The sequence below is a fragment of the Eubalaena glacialis genome, chromosome 17, assembly GCF_028564815.1.
Source record: "Eubalaena glacialis isolate mEubGla1 chromosome 17, mEubGla1.1.hap2.+ XY, whole genome shotgun sequence".
NCBI classification, from domain to species: Eukaryota; Metazoa; Chordata; class Mammalia; order Artiodactyla; family Balaenidae; genus Eubalaena; species Eubalaena glacialis.
In genome coordinates this window covers 54415876-54437832 of record NC_083732.1, presented here as the reverse complement: position 1 = coordinate 54437832, position 21957 = coordinate 54415876, and the positions used below count along the sequence as shown (strand labels likewise).

Genomic DNA, 21957 nt, shown 5'->3' with positions numbered 1-21957 from the left:
TTGGCAAATTTAGTCTTATGTGGCCCACCTCATATTCTTGAACTGGAGCTTGCAATTTATGGGGTCACTTCAGGATCATACTTAGTTCCACAGTCAGAATGGCTTATCTCACGTGTGTCAAGTACTGAAAACAGTTTTTTAGCTGTATTTTCTTGTGCCCTTCTTCCCCCATTGTTACTTCCTCTCATCCCTGTAAGGTTGGGGGAAGGGATGGGATATCTAGGCAGTTTGTGGAGAGCTGGCAAGTTCAAAAGCATCTCTCTTCTTTCCTTTGTATTCCCACGCATTCTTTTCCCACCTGCTTTCTTCCAGTTCCCAATTTTAGTTAAAATGAACAAATTTGCTTGTTTTCCATAACTAATGCTTTACATTGTCGATTAAATATCCCATAACTATAGTTTACATTCTGAAAAAAGTACATTTGAACTCTTTGGTCTATTTATGCTGTGTCTTAGTTTGTTTAGGCTGCTACAGACAGAGTGGCTTATAAACAACCAAAATTTACTTCTCATAGTTAAGGAAGGTGGGAAGTTCAAGATCAAGGTGTGGGCAGATTCGGTGTCTGATGAGGGCCCTTTCACTGGTTCACAGATGGCCATGTGTCCTCACACAGGGGAAAGGGAGAACTCTGGTCTCTTCAGCCCCCTTTAAGGGCAGTGATCACATTCATGAAGGCTCCACCCTCACGACCTAATGACTGTCCAGAGGCCCTACCTCCAAATACCATCCACATTGGGGATTGGGCTTCAGCATGAATGGGGGGGGGGGCGGAATACTCCATCCACAGCATGCTGTTTCTCAGGTAGAAGATGATATAAATACTTGATCATTACTACCATGTCTTTGACAATGAAGTACATTAGTTGTCACCTTTGGGGATTGTATCTGTCGTTATTTCTGGGGGGAGTTGAAGGTTTTGGTTTTCATGTACCATAGTGTGATGTAAATGTAACCTTAAAGAGCACAAGAAGGTGAGAATAAGCTTGGAATAAAATGTATACCCTATGCTTAATTGGTTAACAATATTAATAGGGTTCTAATTTGATAGTTATATATGATGTAAATAAGGGTGCTGTATAAACTATGATCTATAGGTCCAATCCAGCCACTCCCATTTATGCATTGTATATCTGGCTGCTTTCCTGCCACAGTGAGAGTTGAGTTAGTTGCAGAAGCTGAAGATACTTATTGGTCCTTTACAGAAGGTTTACCCACTCTTCCATTCCTGTCAGTTGTATTCTGTGCTTAAGGGTACCTTCAAGTTCAGCTTCTTTTGCCAGGCCACCTTAAATTGTCTCTATGTATCTGCAGAGCTGATTATATTATTGTGTTGGCCATGTGAACTTTTTGACATGTGTAATGTGCTATACAAATTCATTGAAGTTTTTTTCCTAATTTGTCTGAGCACAGAAACAAACCTTAATGCAGCACATCCTACGCTGTGACTATGAGGCCTGTCGACAATATCTTATGAATCTTGAGCAAGCGGTTGTTTTAGAGCAGAATCTACAGATGCTACAGACATTCATCAGCCACAGATGTGATGGAAATCGAAATATTTTGCATGCTTGTGTATCAGTTTGCTTTCCAACCAGCAATAAGGAAACTAAAGAAGAAGAGGGTGAGATTAAGAACTGTAACATGATCTTTAACAGGAATTTTGGGCAATTTTGAAAATATAAAAATTATTAAAAGAAAGAAAATCACTGTAAAGAATTTGTATGTACTTTTACTTTGCTTTGTAAAATCTAGGAGTCTCAGAAGGTAAAAATGCCTGTTAGGATGAACATGTAACATGAATAAATAAAATTTTTATCAATGTGTTTCTGCTGCCTTAAATTCTAATTTCTCTGTTAAGTACAAACTATATATATGATACTTAAGAGCTTTACTGATTTTATAATTGCAGGTGACTTTTATTACCATGGGAATTATTTAGCAAGTTAAGTCAAATTATATTGAGGCAACTTTTATCCCAATTTTCAGAATGTAGAGGGAAAAATAATGTAGTGAGTTGTTAGATGTTTTTGGAAAAGTAAATAAGCTTTTTGCCATAAATTTTTTAATTGGCTAAGTGAAGGGGGAAACTGAAAACCTAAAGTGCAGCTGTGTAATTCATAATGGTTTTCCTTATTTTGAATTCTGCAGATGATATTCTGGTAGCTACGTTTTTGAACAGTGGTTTGCAAGTTTCTGACCTTTATCTCATTATCATTGACTGACTAAAGGATTATAAGTAGTGTATAAACTAAGACTGAGGTACTGATATGTAGGCCTTTTCTTCCTTGGTAGTGAAAGCTAAATTTCAGCCTACTTGTGAATAACCTTATTTTTTATCTTTGGGGGTTGAAAAGTAAGGCAGAATAAGGAAATAATTCACATTAAAAGGTCATAGTTCAATCTAGCTTAAGTGTTTGTTGCTCTAAGGAGGGAAGATTAAGCTGTTATCACTAGTATGTGAATTAGAATACTAAAACACTTAGCAGTTAGCATTTAATGGCCTGTACATACTTCATCTCTTAGTTATTTTTGAAGTTTAAATTGATCCTAATTTTTTTCTCTTATGTTTCAGAAGCAGAGCGCTCTGAAAGAAATACATTTGCAGAAAGGCTTTCTGCTGTTGAGGCCATCGCAAATGCAATATCAGTTGTTTCAAGTAATGGCCCAGGTAATCGGGCTGGATCATCAAGTAGCCGAAGGTAATGTGATTTTTACCAGGAAAGTTTAATTGGTGGAAACATAATCCAAGTACAGAAAGAAATGTATCTCTTTCCTATCATATGCATGAATTGGTGGGTCCTTTTGTTTTGTTTTTGTTCCTCCCAATATCAGCCTGGGAAAAATACCTGACAATATCTAGCTAAGAGTTTAGGTGTAAAACAGTAGGACCTAGGATCCTTCAAAAATTTGAGGTAATTTAGACAAGCAGTTCAAACTTGATTCTTTGAATGTGTTTTAAACTCATCATTCATGTTTCCTAGGAAGTTATTTTCTTTAGTTGGAGAACAAGTAATACAATAATTGAAAGAACCTCAATCTTTTATTTTCAGATTGTTTACTTAGCTCAGTTTCTCAGATGTCCTAAAGATCTGGGAAGAAATGAAAGGCTGATGTATATTATGAATGTTTGGTATTTTAAATTTTCAGGCTTTCTGAGTTGTGGGATGGACACTTTATAACACATTAAAAATTACTAGATGTTTGAATAGATGAAGACTATAAAGAATTCAGGATACAGGTGTTTGTAGTTTTTTTTTTTCCCCCCTGAAGGAAAACACATTTATATTAGACATGAGAGCCAAAATTCTTGGATACTTCACAAATCATGAGTGGAAGCACTGCTCGCTGTGCTAATGTGATAGGTTGTAAAGTCTACTTAAAACGAAGACACTCTTTTGCTTATTTTCTATTCTATATTCAACTTTCCCTTTAAAAATGATTCTTCTAAAATTGGTTCCAACTTGATAGCTTCCCAGGTTCAAAAACATCCTGAAGTGAGGTTTATCAAAAACTATTTATGGGTAACCAAATTATAATTTAAAATAGTACAGAAACATTATGTAGACTATGCAAAATGGAAATTATCATTTTTTTAGTACTACACTAGGCAAAATGTTTGGTCTAAAATGGAAATCAACTTAAATTCTTCATGAAGAAATTAGTGTCTGAATTATTTCAGGTATTTCATTTCCTCAGGGAAAATACAGGTGCAAATCAAGTTGGACTCTGATATGGTTGGTCCAATGCCAGTGCTGCCATCTTTTTTTCATGTAAGGATTATTATGAAGGCAAAGACTAAAAGGAGCTTCAAGAGTGGGTGATGTGTTGCTCACAGAAATAATTTGCAGAGTAAGCTCCTTTGAGGCATTTGCCGAAGATTTCACTGCAGTGCTCTTAACCAGTTCAAACTCAGGGCTGCCGGTTGAACAGATGAAAGCACAGGAGTCTTATTATCCACGCCGGGCAGTAGGAAGTCCACAGACTCTGCTTCATTGAAGTGAAACCCTCCTCTAGCCTACAATGGATTTTCTAGGCGATACCCCTTGATGAGTATGCAGGCTGGGATTCATGAGCTGTAAGCTCAAAACTGATGCAATTTCAATATTGAATGGAGTACTGTTAAATGCCTTCAGATGATGATTTGACTCAGAAGTTTTGTTATGTGACTCAATAGTGCCTGAGTACAAAGGGCAGATTTAGTGGAAAGCTTGATTGATGCATCTGATTGCAGGTGTATGTACTCTAGAGATTATTAATCTGGAAGACACATGACCTTCGCTTTTTTGTCACAGTGGTATGTTTGAACATGACTGGATTCTAAGGCTTCTGTAGCATGGATATAACGTGCTTACAAAGAGGAAATTACATCAACCTTGAATTCTTCCATATTGTCAGAAAATACGATGACTCCAGGCAAGCCTATACGAAGAAATGTCAAAACTCTGAATCTTAGCAGCCAAGGTGGTATCTCCTCAGTATTGTCCTCAGCCACTGAGGATACAGGTGAATCTTCATGAATTGTGTACAACATCTTGAAGAATAATTTTCTTTTTTTTGTTTTTTTTGTTTTTTGTTTTTAAAGAATCTGTATGAGGAGCTGGGCATTGTACTTAAAAATGTTCCCAAGACCTAATGAAGAAAAGAGGTAGAGGACAATTTTTTTAAATGACAAGGAATGACCCCCTCATATAATATTGAATTGACTACATCACAACAACAAAGTTGGGAGTTTGCAAGTTCAAGATGAGACTATGGTCTCAATTTATCTTCATTTATTCTTAATCTGCTCTAGGCTAGAGGTTGGAGAATAGCCCATATATGTTTTGTTTGGCCTGTGCAATGTTAAAATTTTCTATTTTTTTTTAAATTTGAATGCCTTTAGATGAGCATGTACGCCTCTAGTTTGCCATGACCCCCTACTTCTTACACCTGACTGCCCTTTCCTCAGTTTATTTTACTTTCCAGGCCCAGGAGGCATTGTGTTTGCGACCCTGGTGTAAGCATTCTTCTTGATAAGCCCAAAACATGCATTTATTTTCAGGTTATTTGCAGTGCCTCCCAATTATCGCTGATTTTTTTCTCTCTGTGTGTTTTGAGTAAGACACATTAGGATACCAAGTGTCTATGTTGAGCTTATTTACAATTGTGTAGGAGCATCACAGTGTGAAGTCACCCAGGTGTGTGCTGTTACTGGTAAGGAGCCTGCCATGCTCTGTGGGTGATATCTTGGACAGGGAAGTGACCTTGACTGAAAGAATCATAATCACTGTTCCCTGCTCCCCTCCATATTATAAAAACTCTTGAACTCAGATTTCTAAATTGGGAGAGAGAAGACACCGATACCATAAAAGAATTAACTATAGGTATTTTTTAATAGTGCATACTATAATAACTAGTATATTTTTTGAGACATTAAAATTTACTTTGCAGAATCTTCCAAAAAATGTTTCTCTTCCCAAAGGTACATCATCATACACAAGCCTTATAAAATATATGGGTTCCTGAAAGTAGCTTCTAAAAGAAATTTTTGTAAATGCGTTTTAAAAAAATTTTACTCATAAAACTGAAAATGTATTGCTATGGAAAAACACACTTACCCTCGGATTAAATAATAATTAGAGATTCAAACATTAATACAGATCTTTCTGAATTACTTATTTGCAGACATAATGCTCACCTGGTAAGGTGTTAGGTTTTTCACATCAGAAATGTCATGTCTTTGGGATTAAATCTGCCTGGGAGAAAGCAGTCCCTTATGTGTTGCCGGGCCCTTAAAATTGAATTCTTACTCTTTATTCACTTAGAAGCTCTAAAGTTGTGGCCAAGTGAAAGGATTTGCCTTATGTGCTCTCTCTTAATTGCTGCTAGTTTTTAATGTGTTAATTTTGTAGCCTTTGTAAGCTTTTATTCAGAGGTATAGATTTTTGTACAGGTAGTTAACTAGTTCCCCTAATGAGGTCTGTGTTTGTGATTATTTCTTTATCTTTTTAGCGATGTGCACACCTGTATAGCAGGAGAAAAAAAAAATCACGCCCAGATATTAATCTAACAACACATTTTACAAGCTCCAGTTTCATTCATTAATTTCCTTGGGATGAAGTTGTACTGTTAAAAAAACTTTTTTGTATAAAAAATAAACCTAAATTGGTCTTTGTTTGAAAACTACTTACTGTGTGGATATTAGTTCCATTGCTTTTGAGATCACAGAAAAGGGGTTTAGTGGGCTAACAGTATTGGTTTTGTGCTAATCAGTATGTTTTGCTAATGTCTACTATTAAACTTAATTCTTACTGATGATAAACAGGGGACAGAATTTTTTTTTGTTTTAATGTTCAGCTGTTCATTTATCTTAACTGTATGAAAGATTATTTCCTAATCTTAACTTCACCGCAACTTTTGTTCCCGGTGCTTAAGTTTCTGTGGGAGCTTAATATAGTGGTTTTAGTGCTGAACTGGGTACTAGGATCCCCCAGTTGCATTTCTATCCCTTGCTGACTTACTCTGTGATTCCAGAATTGGCATTTGTACTTCTTTCCTGCCTGGAGTATTTGCTTGTAGAACAAACTTTCATCTCAGATGAGAAGTTCTGTGCACCTTATCCTTACACTTAGACGTGGTAGTGAGCTCTGATTTTGTCCATGTTCTTCTAGTTTGAGATTACGGGAAATGATGAGACGTTCATTGAGAGCGGCTGGTTTGGGTAGACATGAAGCTGGAGCTTCATCCAGTGACCACCAAGATCCAGTTTCACCCCCCATAGCTCCCCCTAGTTGGGTTCCTGACCCTCCTGCAATGGATCCTGGTAAGATCTGTTATTTTATTAAGTGTTCAACAAAAAGACAGGGTCGTGAAAGAAAAGAAATAAACATTTCAGTGGGATATTTAGAAATCTGAAATCGTTAAAATTAGCATAATGAGTATTATAACTAGCTTACGTAGATTTGGTTTAAGGTGTTTGTAACTTAAAAATTAAAATTCTAGAAAGTCTTGTTAGATATCCCTCTTCTACTGAAATACATATTTCTATACTGGTAAGAAGCTAGCTAGTTATATATCAAGATAAGTCAATAATATGCCTAGTGGATTCCTTCTCTTATAGTTTGGGAAAGAAGCGTCCACTTAAGCCTCTGTCCGATTTGACCTTTGGCTTGCAGAGAAAAGCCTTAAGGCCAGTTAAAAGAACATGTTAGGGATATGTTGCCTATAATGATGTACATCCTGCTGTTCTGTTTACTGAAAGATGGTGACATTGATTTTATCCTGGCCCCTGCTGTGGGATCTCTTACCACAGCAGCGACTGGCACCGGTCAAGGACCAAGCACCTCCACCATTCCAGGTGAGAATCTCTACTATTTTATCTACCTAGGCATTTGGAAGATAAAACTAAACACTTTGTATATAGGTTTCTACAGATCTACACTTTATCTCAAGGAGACTTCTTGGCTTGAAAAATATCTAATTCTGTGAATTATCTTCTGTGTATCAGTGAAGTTGTGGTGTGTATGTGCATATATTTCATCAGTTGAGATTTATAAAATGTGTTAATGTGTTTAAATTCTCTGTAATGAAGTTATTAATTTGTTACCAATACTAGAATATTTTTCTGGTGGTTTATTTGATAGATATACTTGGTGTATTATTCTAGAATAGTCTTTCACTCTGTTTTGTACACTTTTGTTACCAAATGGATCTGCTTAATTACAGGTCCTTCCACAGAGCCATCTGTAGTAGAATCCAAGGATCGAAAGGCCAATGCTCATTTTATATTAAAATTGTTATGTGACAGTGTTGTTCTACAGCCCTATCTACGAGAACTCCTCTCTGCCAAGTAAGAAGTTTAATATACTTTTGATATGAAGATTTAGCTTTACTCCTTTTTACTGTTAAGTTGATCTTGCAACATATGGAACAACAATTATCTTAATTGAATTTAAAATTTATCAGAATCTAGCATTGTGTTTTCTGTGTTACTAAGTAAGCTCTCTTTAGCGAAAGAGGCCTTCTCAATATAATACAGGGTACACTAAATGAATACAGTTTGATTTTATGTTAGCTTGATGAGGGTGTATATTTATATGTTAAAAAGATCACAGTATAGTTGCTCTCAAATGTTGAATCCATAAATTAGTTATATCACTGTCACCTGGAGAACTTTAAAAATTATACACATTCTTCCCCAAGCTCTACACTAGAAGTATAACTCAGCAGGTCTGAAATGGGGCCTGGAATCTGTATTGTGAAAATCCAAGGATGATTCTTATGGTTTCTTTGGAAATCTTGGCTTACGGAATCATCATGAGATCATACAGAGCTTTTGATAAGTATTCTGTTGTAAGTGCTCATTAACCGTTAATAGGTTACATCTCCACCTGCAGCATGATTGTTTATCTTCCTTTACAAACTCATAATGATGAGTGTTTTTATAATAGTTATTAATCTGTACCAAGCTCTACTTGCATTAACTCTTATTCTAGATATAACTGTCTGGAGTAGATAATATTATCTCCACATTTGCAGCAATGGGCTTAGAGGTTAATTAACTTGCCCAGGCTCACAAAACTGTTGAGTGGCATAGCTGGAATTCCAGCCCTGGTATGTGTCTTTATTACAGAACTGGGACTCCCAGCCTTGACCCTTATGTCACCTTCCCTATTTAGTACAAGAAGGTGTTATGAGTTTTTTATTTTTGAGGGCGAGGGAGTTTTCATGTTTAAGTCTTACTGCCCTTTGGATGAAAATGACCAAATTTATGAAATTACGAATTAATGAAGGCTGCCCCACACTAGTAAAAATAAGTCATTGGATTATAAATAGAGTTATTACGACAGAAGCATCTTACTAATTTATTAGTGGTTTGAGGCATAGATAAAAATGGTTTCTATACGGATACATACAGTATATCTTTCTGTTTTTATTTTCTCAATTGTCATTGTTTTTGCATTTATGGTGTTTTTAAGCATATTATCTTTGTATAATTTCCTCGTGGTGGTGTCTAAAAAGTTATTTTATGTTCTTATTCCCTTTCTCTTTGTTGTTAATCCATTTTATATGTCTACAGTTCATTTCTATTTCACTAGTCCTTTATTTTAGTACCCTCACAGTGGTTGAATTTTTCCTCCTTTATCTAAAAAACATATAAAATACCTGGAAAACACCCAATATGCCACTGTATTAATAAGCTGATGTTACTAGGAGAGGCAGTGTTCTTTTGCCTGACTTTTAGGTGATAAGTATAGAGATGATCAAACTGGCCCTTTTTGCTTTTTTATACTACAGATACAGGAGAATTTCCTAGAGTTGCTAACACAATTTCCTAAGTGATGTATCTGTGAATTATTTACCATGGAGATGACTCAGTAAGAAAAGGGTTTTTTCTTCTTTTTTTATTGAAGTATAATTGACTTATTATGTTAGTTTCAGGTGTACAACATACTGATTTGATATTTTTTTACATTACGAAATGACCACCATGATAAGTTTAGTTACCATCTGTCACCATACAAAGTTATTACAATATTATTGATTATATTCCCTATGCTGTCCTCATGACTTACTTATTTTATAACTGGAAGTTTGTACCTCTTAATCTCCCTCGCCTATTTCACTCATTCTCCTAACCCCCTGCCCTCTGGCAACCACTAGTTTGTTCTCTGCATCTATGAGTCTGTTTCTGCAAGAGGCTTCCCTTTTCTCCACATCCTCGCCAACACTTGTTATTTGTTGTCTTTTTTGATAATAGCCGTTATGACAGATGTGAGGTAGTATCTTACTGTGGTTTTGATTTGCATTTCCCTGATGACTAGTGATGTTGAACTATTCACGTGTCTGTTGGCCATCTGTTGTATGTCTTCTTTGGAAAAATGTCTGTTCAGGTCTCCTGCCCAGTTTTTAATCAGATTGGGGTTGTTTGATGTTGAATTGTATGAGTTCTTTGTATATTTTGGATATTAATCCCTTATTGGATATATCATGGGCAAATATCTTCTCCCATTCAGTAGGTGGGCTTTTCATTTTGTTGGTGGTTTCCTCAAAAACTTTTTAGTTTGATGTAGTCCCGTTTGTTTGATTTTGCTTTTGTTTTCCTTGCCTGAAGAGGCAGATCCAAAAAAAATAAAACTAAGACCAGTGTCAAAGAGCATACTGCCTGTGTTTTCTTTTAGGAGTTTTGTGGGTTCAGGTCGTACATTTAAGTCTCTAATCCATTTCGAATTTATTTTTTTATATGGTGTGAGAAAGTAGTCCAGTTTGATGCTTTTGCAGTTAGCTGTCCAATTTTGTCAACACTATTTATTGAAGAGACTGTCTTTTCCCCATTGTATATTCTTGCCTCCTTTGTCATGGGTTAATTAACTTGCCCAGGCCCACAAAACTAGTGAGTGGCATAGCTGGAATTCCAGCCCTGGTATGTGTCTTTATTACAGAATGGGGACTCCCAATCTTGACCCTTATGTCACCATCCCTATTTAGTACAAGAAGGTGTTTTGAGTTTTTTATTTTTGCAAGTGTGGGTTCATTTCTGGGCCCTCTCTTCTGTTCCACTGATCTCTGTGTCTGTTTTTATGCCAGTACCGTACCATTTGATTAGTATAGGTTTGTAGTACTGTTTGAAATCAGGCAACATGATGGCTCCAGCTTTGGGTTTTTTTTCCTCAAGATTGCTTTGGCTGTTTTGGGGTCTTTCATGGTTCCATATAAATTTTATGATTATTTGTTCTAGTTCTGAGAAAAATGTCATGTGTATTTTGATAGGGATTGCATTAATCTGTAGATTGCTTTAAGTAGTATGGTCATTTCGGTAATACTAATTCTTCCAATCCATGAGCAAGGTTTATTTTTCCATTTCTGGTCATCTTCAATTTCTTTCATCAGTGTCTTACAGTATTCCACATATTCCAAGTACAGGTCTTCTACCTCCTTGATTAGATGTATTCCTAGGTAGTTTGTTATTTTTGATGCAATTGTAAGTGGGATTGTTTTCTTAATTTCTCTTTCTGGTAGTTTGTTTTTAGTGTATACAAATGCAATAGATTTCTGCGTATTAATTTTGTTTCCTGCAACTTTACTCAATTCATTTTTTCTAATTGCTTTTTTTGGTGGCATCTTTAGGGTTTTCTATATGTAGTATATGTCATCTACAAACAGTGATAATTTTACTACTGTCTTTCCAATTTGGATGCCTTTTTGTTCTTTTTCTTATCTAATTGCTGTGGCTAGGACTTAAAATACTTTGTTGAATGAAAGTGGTGAGAGTGGGCATCCTTTTCTTGTTCCTGATCTTAGAGGAAATGCTTTCAACTTTTCGCCTTTTATTATGTTAACTGTGGGCCTGCCAATATATGGCATTTATTATGTTGAGGTATGTTCCCTCTGTACCCACTTTCTGGAGAGTTTCTATCATCAGTGGATGTTGAATTCTGTCAGAATCCTTCTCTGCTTCTACTGAGGTGATGATACAATTTTATTTTTCAGTTTGTTAATGTGGTGTATCATGTTGATTGATTTGCGGATATTGAACCATACTTGCATCCTGGGATAAATCCCCTGCTTCATCATGGTATATCATCCTTTCAGTATATTGCTGAATTTGGTTTGCTGATATTTTGTTGAGGATTTTTGCATCTGTGTTCATCAGTGATATTGGCCTGTGATTGATTAATTAATTAAAATGTTTTGTGATGTCTTTGGTTTTGGTATCAAGGCGATGCTGGCCTTGTAGGATGAGTTTGGAAGCATTTCTTCCTCTTAATTTTTTGGGGAATGGTTTGAGAAGGATAGGTGTTAACCCCTTAAATGTTTGGTAGAATTCACCTCTGAAGCTGTCTGGTCATGGACCTTTGTTGGGAGTTTTTAAATTACCGATTCAATTTTATTACTGGTAATCATTCTGCTCATATTTTCTATTTCTTTCTGATTCAGTCTTGGGAGATTGTATGTTTCTAGGAGTTTATCCATTTCTTCTAAGTTGTCCATTTTATTGGTGTGTAATCGTTCGTAGTAAATCTCTTATGATCCTTTGTATTTGTTTGATGTTGGTTGTAACTTCTCCTCTTTCAATTCTGATTTTATTTATTTGAGCTTTTTTCTTGGTTGAGTCTGGCTAAAGGGACACATAAGTGTGTTTTGGAGTAAACAGAAGGGAGAAATGTGTTTATTCTACAGTAAGCAGCTTCATGAAAATGAAGTTTGAGTAGAACCATGAGAAATAGGGAGAAGTATGAATATTATGAGAAACAGTAATTCATCCAATTCAGAGTGGAGGATTAGAAGAGAACAACAGCCAGCGGATCTGAAAAAAATAGGTTAAAATCACTACTTTGGTCTCTGTTCTTTGGGCTTGAATCCTCTCAATAATGGCCTTTGTTAGATTGTAATAGTATCAAAGTGGGATTATAAGAATAGTAATGAGATGGTGGTATAAAGGAGATGAAAATAGGCAAGAGTAGAAACCAGAGTCAAGGCTATGTTTTATATGTCTGTCATAGCCTTTAATACGTGTGTTGTAATAAACTGAACTATTGAGTTGTTGAAAATGGAAAAGAAAGATTAGATGCAGAAGTTTAAAAACTGCTTTAGAAGGAATACTTTGTGAAGAACCAAAATTTTTGTCTGGAGTTACTTGGGACAGTGATATTGTTGGGTGACATAGATAAATCAGGTAGAGAGCAGGTTTGCGGAGAAAGATGATTTGAGTTTTAGACACGTTGAATGTAAGATACCACTGGGAAATCCCAAGTAGGCTTATCAAGTAAACAAGCGTAGGTGTTGGAACCATATTATTGTGAGAGAAGTGGTAGTTGCTATGGCGGAAGAGAGAGAGAGGCACAAATGGCTGAGGACTGACTTCTGGGAAATGCCAGGGGTCTAGGAGGAAATAGAAATTCAGTGAAGAATGTTTAAGTACATTTTAAAGAGGAAACTCGTAATAATAATAGCTAACACTTACTGAATACTTGTTTTTTGCTAGGCACTGTGCTGAAACCTTTTAAGTAATAATTCATATAATCTTCCTCACAATTGTTTGAGAGAGGGCCTGTTACTATGCTCACATCTAGAAAGTATTAGTTTACTCCAGAGCCCTTGCTGGTCTATTCTTTAGTGTCACTAAAGCCAAGAAAGGAGAGCATGGTTTAGAGAGACAAAGGTTCCACGAAGTGGCTTTCTTAAGTGAGATAATATGAGGCCAGAAAATACCACCGATGGTTTTCTTTGAATGGTGAGACATTATGTACTAAGACAAAACTGTTTTTTGTTTCATCATGAACATACGTTTCTTTCATAATCAGGAAGGAAGATAATTGATAATATTTTTATGTACAATTTTTCTCATTTTAGGGATGCAAGAGGTATGACCCCATTTATGTCAGCTGTAAGTGGCCGAGCTTATCCTGCTGCAATTACCATTTTAGAAACAGCCCAGAAAATTGCAAAAGGTAATTTATTTCAAGTTTTAAAAGGGTTGCTTATTTTTTAATTTGAATAGATTCTCTTCTATAATTATTCAAACCTAATTTCTGTATATGGAAATGATACTGATTAGAAACTGTCAAGATAATTCTTCTGCTTATGTGTATGAAATTCATATGCTTATACTTTTTTTTTTTTCCAAGCATATTGTACCTTCTAACTTTCCATCAAAAAGCAGCTGGTATAAATTTCCTTAAATTAATAAAAAATTCCATAATGGATTGTAATGATTAATCTTTTGAAAGTAAAGATGGATCACTGTTAGAACCTGTCCACGTGTTAATTCGTGTTAGTGATAAAATTTTATGGAAAGAACAGGCCAGAAGTCTTACTGTTCTTTCTGACTTGGATTTACTACCTAACAGAAAGCATTAAGGAATATCAGTTCCTGCCATCTAGCCTTTAAAAGATTTAGTAGTTAGCTTTTAAAAAATACTGGCTAGGGGCTTCCCTGGTGGCGCAGTGGTTGAGAGTCCGCCTGCCGATGCAGGGGACGCGGGTTCGAGCCCTGGTCTGGGAGGATCCCACATGCCGCGGAGCGACTGGGCCCGTGAGCCACAACTGCTGAGCCTGCGCGTCTGGAGCCTGTGCTCCACAACAAGAGAGGCCGCGATAGTGAGAGACCCGCGCACCGCGATGAAGAGTGGCCCCCACTTGCCGCAACTAGAGAAAGCCCTCGCACAGAACCGAAGACCCAACACAGCCATAAATAAATAAATAAATAAATAAAATTTAAAAAAAAAATACTGGCTATGAATAAATTATGTGATTGTCTATAATTTGTTAGATAGAGCTAGAACTTGAATCTTAACTGCATAACATAGAGCTAATGACTCAGAAGGCTGATGTTTGGTGTATTTGTATTGTCCTCATATGTGGTTATGATATAATTACACTTTGCTTTACTTTGCACCAGAATTGACTGGATTTCCTTGCATTGTTGACTTTGTATGTCAATTTATTTTATTAATATATAGTAGTTTCTTATTTATACTGTGTAAATGTTAGAGCTTTTCCATTTGAGGAAAGGAGTAGATGGCTGTAAGTCTTTTCTTGATGTATGAACTATGTTTTTAATCTTTTTAGCTGAAGTGTCCTCAAGTGAAAAAGAGGAAGATGTATTTATGGGCATGGTTTGCCCATCAGGTACCAACCCTGATGACTCTCCTTTATATGTCTTATGTTGTAATGATACCTGCAGTTTTACATGGACTGGAGCAGAGCACATTAACCAGGTAAGTTATTTTATATTTCCCTATATTTATGCTATCTAGGTTTTCTTTTCTTCCCTTTGACCATCACTAGAGTTCTAGTTCTTAGCTTTGGAATTGCAAGTCTGGTATTTCCTTTTACTCTTGAGTTATAAAATTCTCCAAAGAAAATTAATTTGTATGTAATTCCTAAATAAATGAGGCAAAGGAGTTGACTGTTAACACCAGTTACGGGCTGTCATCAAAATTAGAAATCTTTGCTGGGTGGTAGTATAATCTGATTCACAGCTCTTGATTTAGATTTTATAACTGTTACGCCTTTTTTGGATGATACAGATTATTTTTGCCCTTCTGGTAATATTTAATTCCCATTTGTGTACCCATCTGTGACTGTTTCCCAGAGCACATTAATTTTGCTCTGCTGTTGTTGTGATTGAATTGTTTTAGAAAATACCAGAAATAATTATTGTGATGAGATATACATATCATTCTTCTAAAAAGTATATCCTTTTAATTTTAGGATATTTTTGAGTGTCGTACGTGTGGCTTGCTGGAGTCCCTCTGTTGTTGTACGGAATGTGCAAGGGTTTGTCATAAAGGTCATGATTGCAAGTGAGTGGGATTTTAGTTTTCTTTAATATTGTAAACTACTTAGATTCATATTGCCATATTAAAATAATCTGTACTGAGTCATGCTTTAATTGTTTCATAATTCAGAAAGCATGAGGTTTTCTCAGGTTGCCCACGTTAAGCCAATGTATGTATTACAACGTAGTTTTTGATTTAAAGAGTACTTTGCAATGTTTGTTTGCTAGTTCTAAGTACTGCTCTTCACATAAAACTAGCCTAACATGCAAGAAATATGTGATCGTACATTGTGACTAGAATCAGTCTTTTAAGAAACATATATACAGAATGTTTTTGTCTGTGTTCTCCAGCCAAAGTCTCAGGTCCCCTGTAGTAGGGTCTATTAGCAGGAAATCACTGAAGGCATTAAGGGAATCATGGTTTGGCCTGTGCCTTGTTTACTTCTTAAACTAAATGTAATAACCTTCATCCAGCAACAGAGTTGCTATGGCTAGTTTCTTAGTTTTCACAGACCTAAGAAGCAATAAAATTACCCCAGCACTAACATTCGCAGTGCCTCAGAGTCCCAGTAGGGACATCAGCTATAGCTGTGCTACAGGTGTGTAGATGTAATAAATAGTTAATAGAGAATTGGTTTGTAAAAATCATCTATTGTGCTTTATTTATTTTCTTTTTAACATCTTTATTGGAGTATAATTGCTTTACAATGGTGTGTTAGTATCTGCTTTATAACGAAGTGAATCACCTATATACATATACATATATCCCCATATCTCCTCCCTCTTGCGTCTCCCTCCCACCCTCCCTATCCCACCCCTCTAGGTGGTCACAGAGCACTGAGCTGATCTCCCTTTGCTATGCGGCTGCTTCGCACTAGCTATCTATTTTACATTTGGTAGTATATATAAGTCCACGCCACTCTCTCACTTCGTCCCAGCTTACTCTTCCCCCTCCCTGTGTCCTCAAGTCCATTCTCTACGTCTGTGTCTTTATTCCTGTCCTAACCCTAGGTTCTTCAGAACCTTTTCTTTTTTTCTTTAGATTCCATATATATGTGTTAGCATACGGTATTTGTTTTACTCTTTCTGCCTTACTTCACTCTGTATGACAGACTCTAGGTCCATCCACCTCACTACAAATAACTCAACTTCATTTCTTTTTCTGGCTGAGTAATATTCCATTGTATATATGTGCCACATCTTCTTTATCCATTCATCTGTCGATGGACACTTAAGTTGCTTCCATGTCTTGGCTATTGTAAATAGAACTGCAATGAACACTGTGGTACATGACTCTTTGAATTATGGTTTTCTCAGGGTATATGCCCAGTAGTGGGATTGCTGGGTCGTATGGTAGTTCTATTTTTAGTTTTTTAAGGAACCTCCATACTGTTCTCCATAGTGGCTGTATCAATTTACATTCCCACCAGCAGTGCAAGAGGGTTCCCGTTTCTCCACACCCTCTCCAGCATTTGTAGATGTTTTGATGATAGCCATTCTGACTGGTGTGAGGTATACCTCATTGTAGTTTTGATTTGCATTTCTCTGATGATTAGTGATGTTGAGCAACCTTTCATATGTTTGTTGGCAATCTGTATATCTTCTTTGGAGAAATGTCTGTTTAGGTCTTCTGCCCATTTTTGGATTGGGTTGTTTGTGTTTTTGATATTGAGCTGCATGAGCTGCTTGTAAATTTTGGAGATTAATCCTTTGTCAGTTGCTTCATTTGCAAATATTTTCTCCCATTCTGAGGGTTGTCTTTTCGTCTTGTTTATGGTTTCCTTTGCTGTGCAAAAGCTTTGAAGTTTCATTAGGTCCCATTTGTTTATTTTTGTTTCTATTTCCATTTCTCCAGGAGGTGGGTCAAAAAGGATCTTGCTGTGATTTATGTCATAGAGTGTTCTGCCTATGTTTTCCTCTAAGAGTTTTATAGTGTCTGGCCTGACATTTAGGTCTTTTTTAATCCACTTTGAGTTTATTTTTGTGTATGGTGTTAGGGAGTGTTCTAATTTCATTCTTTTACATGTAGCTGTCCAGTTTTCCCAGCACCACTTATTGAAGAGGCTGTCTTTTCTCCACTGTATAGTCTTGCCTCCTTCATCAAAGATAAGGTGACCATATGTGCGTAGGTTTATCTCTGGGCTTTCTGTCCTGTTCCATTGATCTATATTTCTGTTTTTGTGCCAGTACCATACTGTCTTGATTACTGTAGCTTTGTAGTATAGTCTGAAGTCAGGGAGCCTGATTCCTCCAGCTCCGTTTTTCTTTCTCAGTGTTGCGTTGGCTATATACGGGGTCTTTTGTGTTCCATAAAAATTAAATTTTTTGTTCTAGTTCTGTGAAAAATGCCATTGGTAGTTTGATAGGGATTGCATTGAATCTGTAGATTGCTTTGGGTAGTATAATCATTTTCACAGTGTTGATTCTTCCAATCCAAGAACATGGTATATCTCTCCATCTGTTTGTATTATCTTTAATTTCTTTCATCAGTGTCTTAGTAGTTTTCTGCATACAGGTCTTTTGTCTCCTTAGGTAGCTTTATTCCTAGGTATTTTATTCTTTCTGTTGCAGTGGTAAATGGGAGTGTTTCCTTAATTTCTCTTTCAGTTTTTTCATCATTAGTGTAAAGGAATGCACGAGATTTCTGTGCATAAATTTTGTATCCTGCTACTTTACCAGATTTATTGATTAGCTCTAGTAGTTTTCTGGTAGCACCTTTAGGGTTCCTTTAGGGTTCTCTGTGTATAGTATGTCATTGCAGACAGTGACAGTTTTACTTCTAATTTTCCGATTTGGATTCCTTTTATTTCTTTTTCTTCTCTGATTACTGTGGCTAAAACTTCCAAAACTATGTTGAATAATAGTGGTGAGAGTAGACAACCTTGTCTTGTTCGTGATCTTAAAGGATACGGTTTCAGTTTTTCACCATTGAGAACGATGTTGGCTGTGGGTTTGTCATATATGGCCTTTATTATGTTGAGGTAAGTTCCCTCTATGCCTACTTTCTGGGTGGGTTTTATCATAAATGAGTGTTGAATTTTGTCGAAAGCTTTTTCTGCATCTATTGAGATGATCATATGGTTTTGTTTTGTTTTGTTTTTTAATTAATTAATTTATTTTTATTTTTGGCTGTGTTGGGTCTTCGTTTCTGTGAGAGGCCTTTCTCTAGTTGCGGCAAGCGGGGGCCACTCTTCATCGCGGTGCACGGGCCTCTCACTATCGCAGCCTCTCTTGTTGCGGAGAACAGACTCCAGACGCGCAGGCTCAGTGGTTGTGGCTCACGGGCCTAGTTGCTCTGCGGCATGTGGGATCTTCCCAGACCAGGGCTCGAACCCGTGTCCCCTGCATTGGCAGGCAGATTCTCAACCACTGCGCCACCAGGGAAGCCCAGATCATACGGTTTTTATTCTTCAATTTGTTAATATGTTTTATCACATTGATTGGTTTGCGTATAGTGAAGAATCCTTACATTCGTGGGATAAACCCCACTTGATCATGGTATGTGATCCTTTTAATGGATTCTGTTTGCTAGTATTTTGTTGAGGATTTTTGCATCTGTGTTCATCAGTGATATTGGCCTGTAGTTTTCTTTCTTTGTGACATCTTTGTCTGGTTTTGGTATCAGGGTGATGGTGGCCTCGTAGAAGGAGTTGGGGAGTATTCCTCCCTCTGCTGTATTTTGGAAGATTTTGAGAAGGATAGGTGTTAGCTCTTCTCTAAATGTTTGGTAGAATTCGCCTGTGAAGCCATTCTGGTCCTGGGCTTTTGTTTGTTGGAAGATTTTTAATCACAGTCTCAGTTTCAGTGCTTGTGATTGGTCTGTTTATATTTTCTATTTCTTCCTGGTTCAGTCTCGGAAGGTTGTGCTTTTCTAAGAATATGTCTATTTCTTCGAGGTTGTCCATTTTATTGGCATATAGTTGCTTGTAGTAATCTCTCATGATCCTTTGTATTTCTGCAGTGTCAGTTTTTACTTTTCCTTTTTCATTTCTAATTCTATTGATTTGAGTCTTCTCCCGTTTTTTCATGATGAGTCTGGCTAACGGTTTATCAATTTTATCTTCTCAAAGAACCAGCTTTTAGTTTTATTGATCTTTGCTATTGTTTCCTTCATTTCTTTTTCATTTATTTCTGATCTGATCTTTAGGATTTCTTTCCTTCTGCTAACTTTGGGGGGGTTTTTTTTTTGTTCTTCTTTCTCTAATTGCTTTAGGTGTAAGGTTAGGTTGTTTATTTGAGATGTTTCTTGTTTCTTGAGGTAGGATTGTATTGCTATAAACTTCCCTCTTAGAACTGCTTTTGCTGCATCCCATAGTTTTTAGGTCGTTGTGTTTTCATTGTCAGTTTTTTCTAGGTGTTTTTTTATTTCCTCTTTGATTTCTTCAATGATCTCTTGCTTATTAAGTAGTGTATTGTTTAGCCTCCATGTGTTTTTATTTTTTACAGATTTTTTCCTGTAATTGATACCTAGTCTCATAGCGTTGTGGTTGGAAAAGATACTTGATATGATTTCAATTTTCATAAATTTACCAAGGCTTGATTTGTGACCCAAGATATGATCTATCCTGGAGAATGTTCCATGAGCACTTGAGAAGAAAGTGTATTCTGTTGTTTTTGGATGGAATGTCCTATAAATATCAGTTAAGTCCATCTTGTTTAATGTATCATTTAAAGCTTGTGTTTCCTTATTTATTTTCATTTTGGATGATCTGTCCATTGGTGAAAGTGGGGTGTTAGTCCCCTACTAGGATTGTGTTACTGTCGATTTCCCCTTTTATGGCTGTTAGCATTTGCCTTATGTATTGAGGTGCTCCTATGTTGGGTGCATAAATATTTACAATTGTTACATCTTTCTTGGATTGATCCCTTGATCATTATGTAGTGTCCTTCTTTGTCTCTTGTAATAGTCTGTATTTTAAAGTCAGTTTTGTCTGATACGACAATTGCTACTCCAGCTTTCTTTTGATTTCCATTTGCATGGAATATCTTTTTCTGTCCCCTCACTTTCAGTCTGTATGTGTCCCTAGGTCTGAAGTGGGTCTCTCGTAGACATATACGGGTCTTGTTTTTGTATCCATTCATCCAGTCTGTGTCTTTTGGTTGGAGCATTTAATCCATTTACATTTAAGGTAGTTATCAATATGTATGTTCCTATTACCATTTTCTTAATTGTTTTGGGTTCGTTATTGTAGGTTTTTCCTTCTCTTGTGTTTCCTTCCTAGAGAAGTTCCTTTAGCATTTGTTGTAAAGCTGGTTTGGTCGTGCTGAGTTCTCTTAGCTTTTGCTTGTCTGTAAAGGTTTTAATTTCTCCATCAAATCTGAATGAGATCTTTGCTGGGTAGAGTAATCTTGGTTGTAGGTTTTTCCCTTTCGTCACTTTAAATATGTCCTGCCTTTCCCTTTTGGCTTGCAGAGTTTCTGCTGAAAGATCAGCTGTTAACCTTACAGGATTTACCCTTGTATGTTATTTGTTGCTTTTCCCTTGCTGCTTTTAACATTTTTTCCTTGTATTTAATTTTTGATGGCTTGATTAATATCTGTCTTGGCGTGTTTCTCCTTGGATTTTTCCTGTATGGGACTCTCTGCACTTCCTGGACTTGATTGACTATTTCCTTTCCCATATTAGGGAGGCTTTCAACTGTAATCTCTTCAAATATTTTCTCAGTCCCTTTCTTTTCTCTTCTTCTGGGACCCCTATAATTCAAATGTTGGTGTGTTTAATGTCCCAGGGGTCTCTGAGACTGTCCTCAAATCTTTTCATTCTTTTTTCTTTATTCTGCTCTGCAGTAGTTATTTCCACTATTTTATCTTCCAGGTCACTTATCCGTTTTTCTGCCTCAGTTATTCTGCTATTGATTCATTCTAGAGAATTTTTAATTTCATTTATTGTGTTGTTCATCATTGTTTGTTTGCTGTTTAGGTCTTCTAGGTTCTTGTTAAACGTTTCTTGCATTTTCTCCATTCTATTTCCAAGATTTCGGATCATCTTTACTATCATTACTGTGAATTCTTTTTCAGGTAGACTGCCTCTTTCCTCTTCATTTGTTTGGTCTGGTGGGTTTTTACCTTGCTCCTTCATCTGCTGTGTGTTTCTCTGTCTTCTCATTTTGCTTAACTTACTGTGTTTGGGGTCTCCTTTTCACAGGCTGCAGGTTCGTAGTTCCCATTGTTTTTGTTGTCAGCCCCCAGTGGCTAAGGTTGGTTCAGTGGGTTGTGTAGGCTTCCTGGTCGAGGGGACTGGTGCCTGTGTTCTGGAGGATGAGGCTGGATCTGATCTTTCTGGTGGGCAGGACTGTGTCCGGTGGTGTGTTTTAGGGTCTCTGTGACCTTATTATGATTTTAGGCAGCCTCTCTGCTAATGGGTGGGGTTGTGTTCCTGTCTTGCTAGTTGTTTGGCATAGGGTGTCCAGCACTGTGGCTTGCTGGTCGTTGAGTGGAGCTGGGTCTTAGTGTTGAGATGGCGATCTGTGGGAGAGCTTTTGCCGTTTGATATTACGTCGAGCCGGGAGGTCTCTGGTGGAACTCGGCTCTTCCACCTCAGAGGCACAGGCCTGACACCTACCTGGCTGGAGCATGAAGACCCTATCAGCCCCACGGCTCAGAGGAAAAGGGAGAAAAAAAGAAAGAAAGAAAAAAATAAAGTTATTAAAATAAAAATTTTAAAAATTATTAAAATGAAAAAAATTAAAAAGTAA

At 36.7% G+C, this 21957-nt stretch overlaps 1 protein-coding gene across 5 annotated transcripts in view; it reads left to right on the top strand.

Annotated features, from left to right (window-relative positions):
• UBR5 (ubiquitin protein ligase E3 component n-recognin 5) overlaps positions 1-21957 on the top strand; it is a 142054-nt gene that overhangs the window by 79439 nt on the left and 40658 nt on the right. For 4 of the 5 annotated variants that reach the window (XM_061172198.1, XM_061172195.1, XM_061172196.1 and 1 more), the window contains 8 exons: positions 1411-1621; positions 2573-2699; positions 6651-6802; positions 7241-7336; positions 7705-7828; positions 13333-13430; positions 14551-14699; positions 15196-15287. In XM_061172198.1, coding sequence (XP_061028181.1) covers positions 1411-1621; positions 2573-2699; positions 6651-6802; positions 7241-7336; positions 7705-7828; positions 13333-13430; positions 14551-14699; positions 15196-15287 — 1049 coding nt within the window. The remainder of the gene's footprint in view (positions 1-1410; positions 1622-2572; positions 2700-6650; positions 6803-7240; positions 7337-7704; positions 7829-13332; positions 13431-14550; positions 14700-15195; positions 15288-21957) is intronic. The other variant, XM_061172197.1, reaches the window with a different exon arrangement.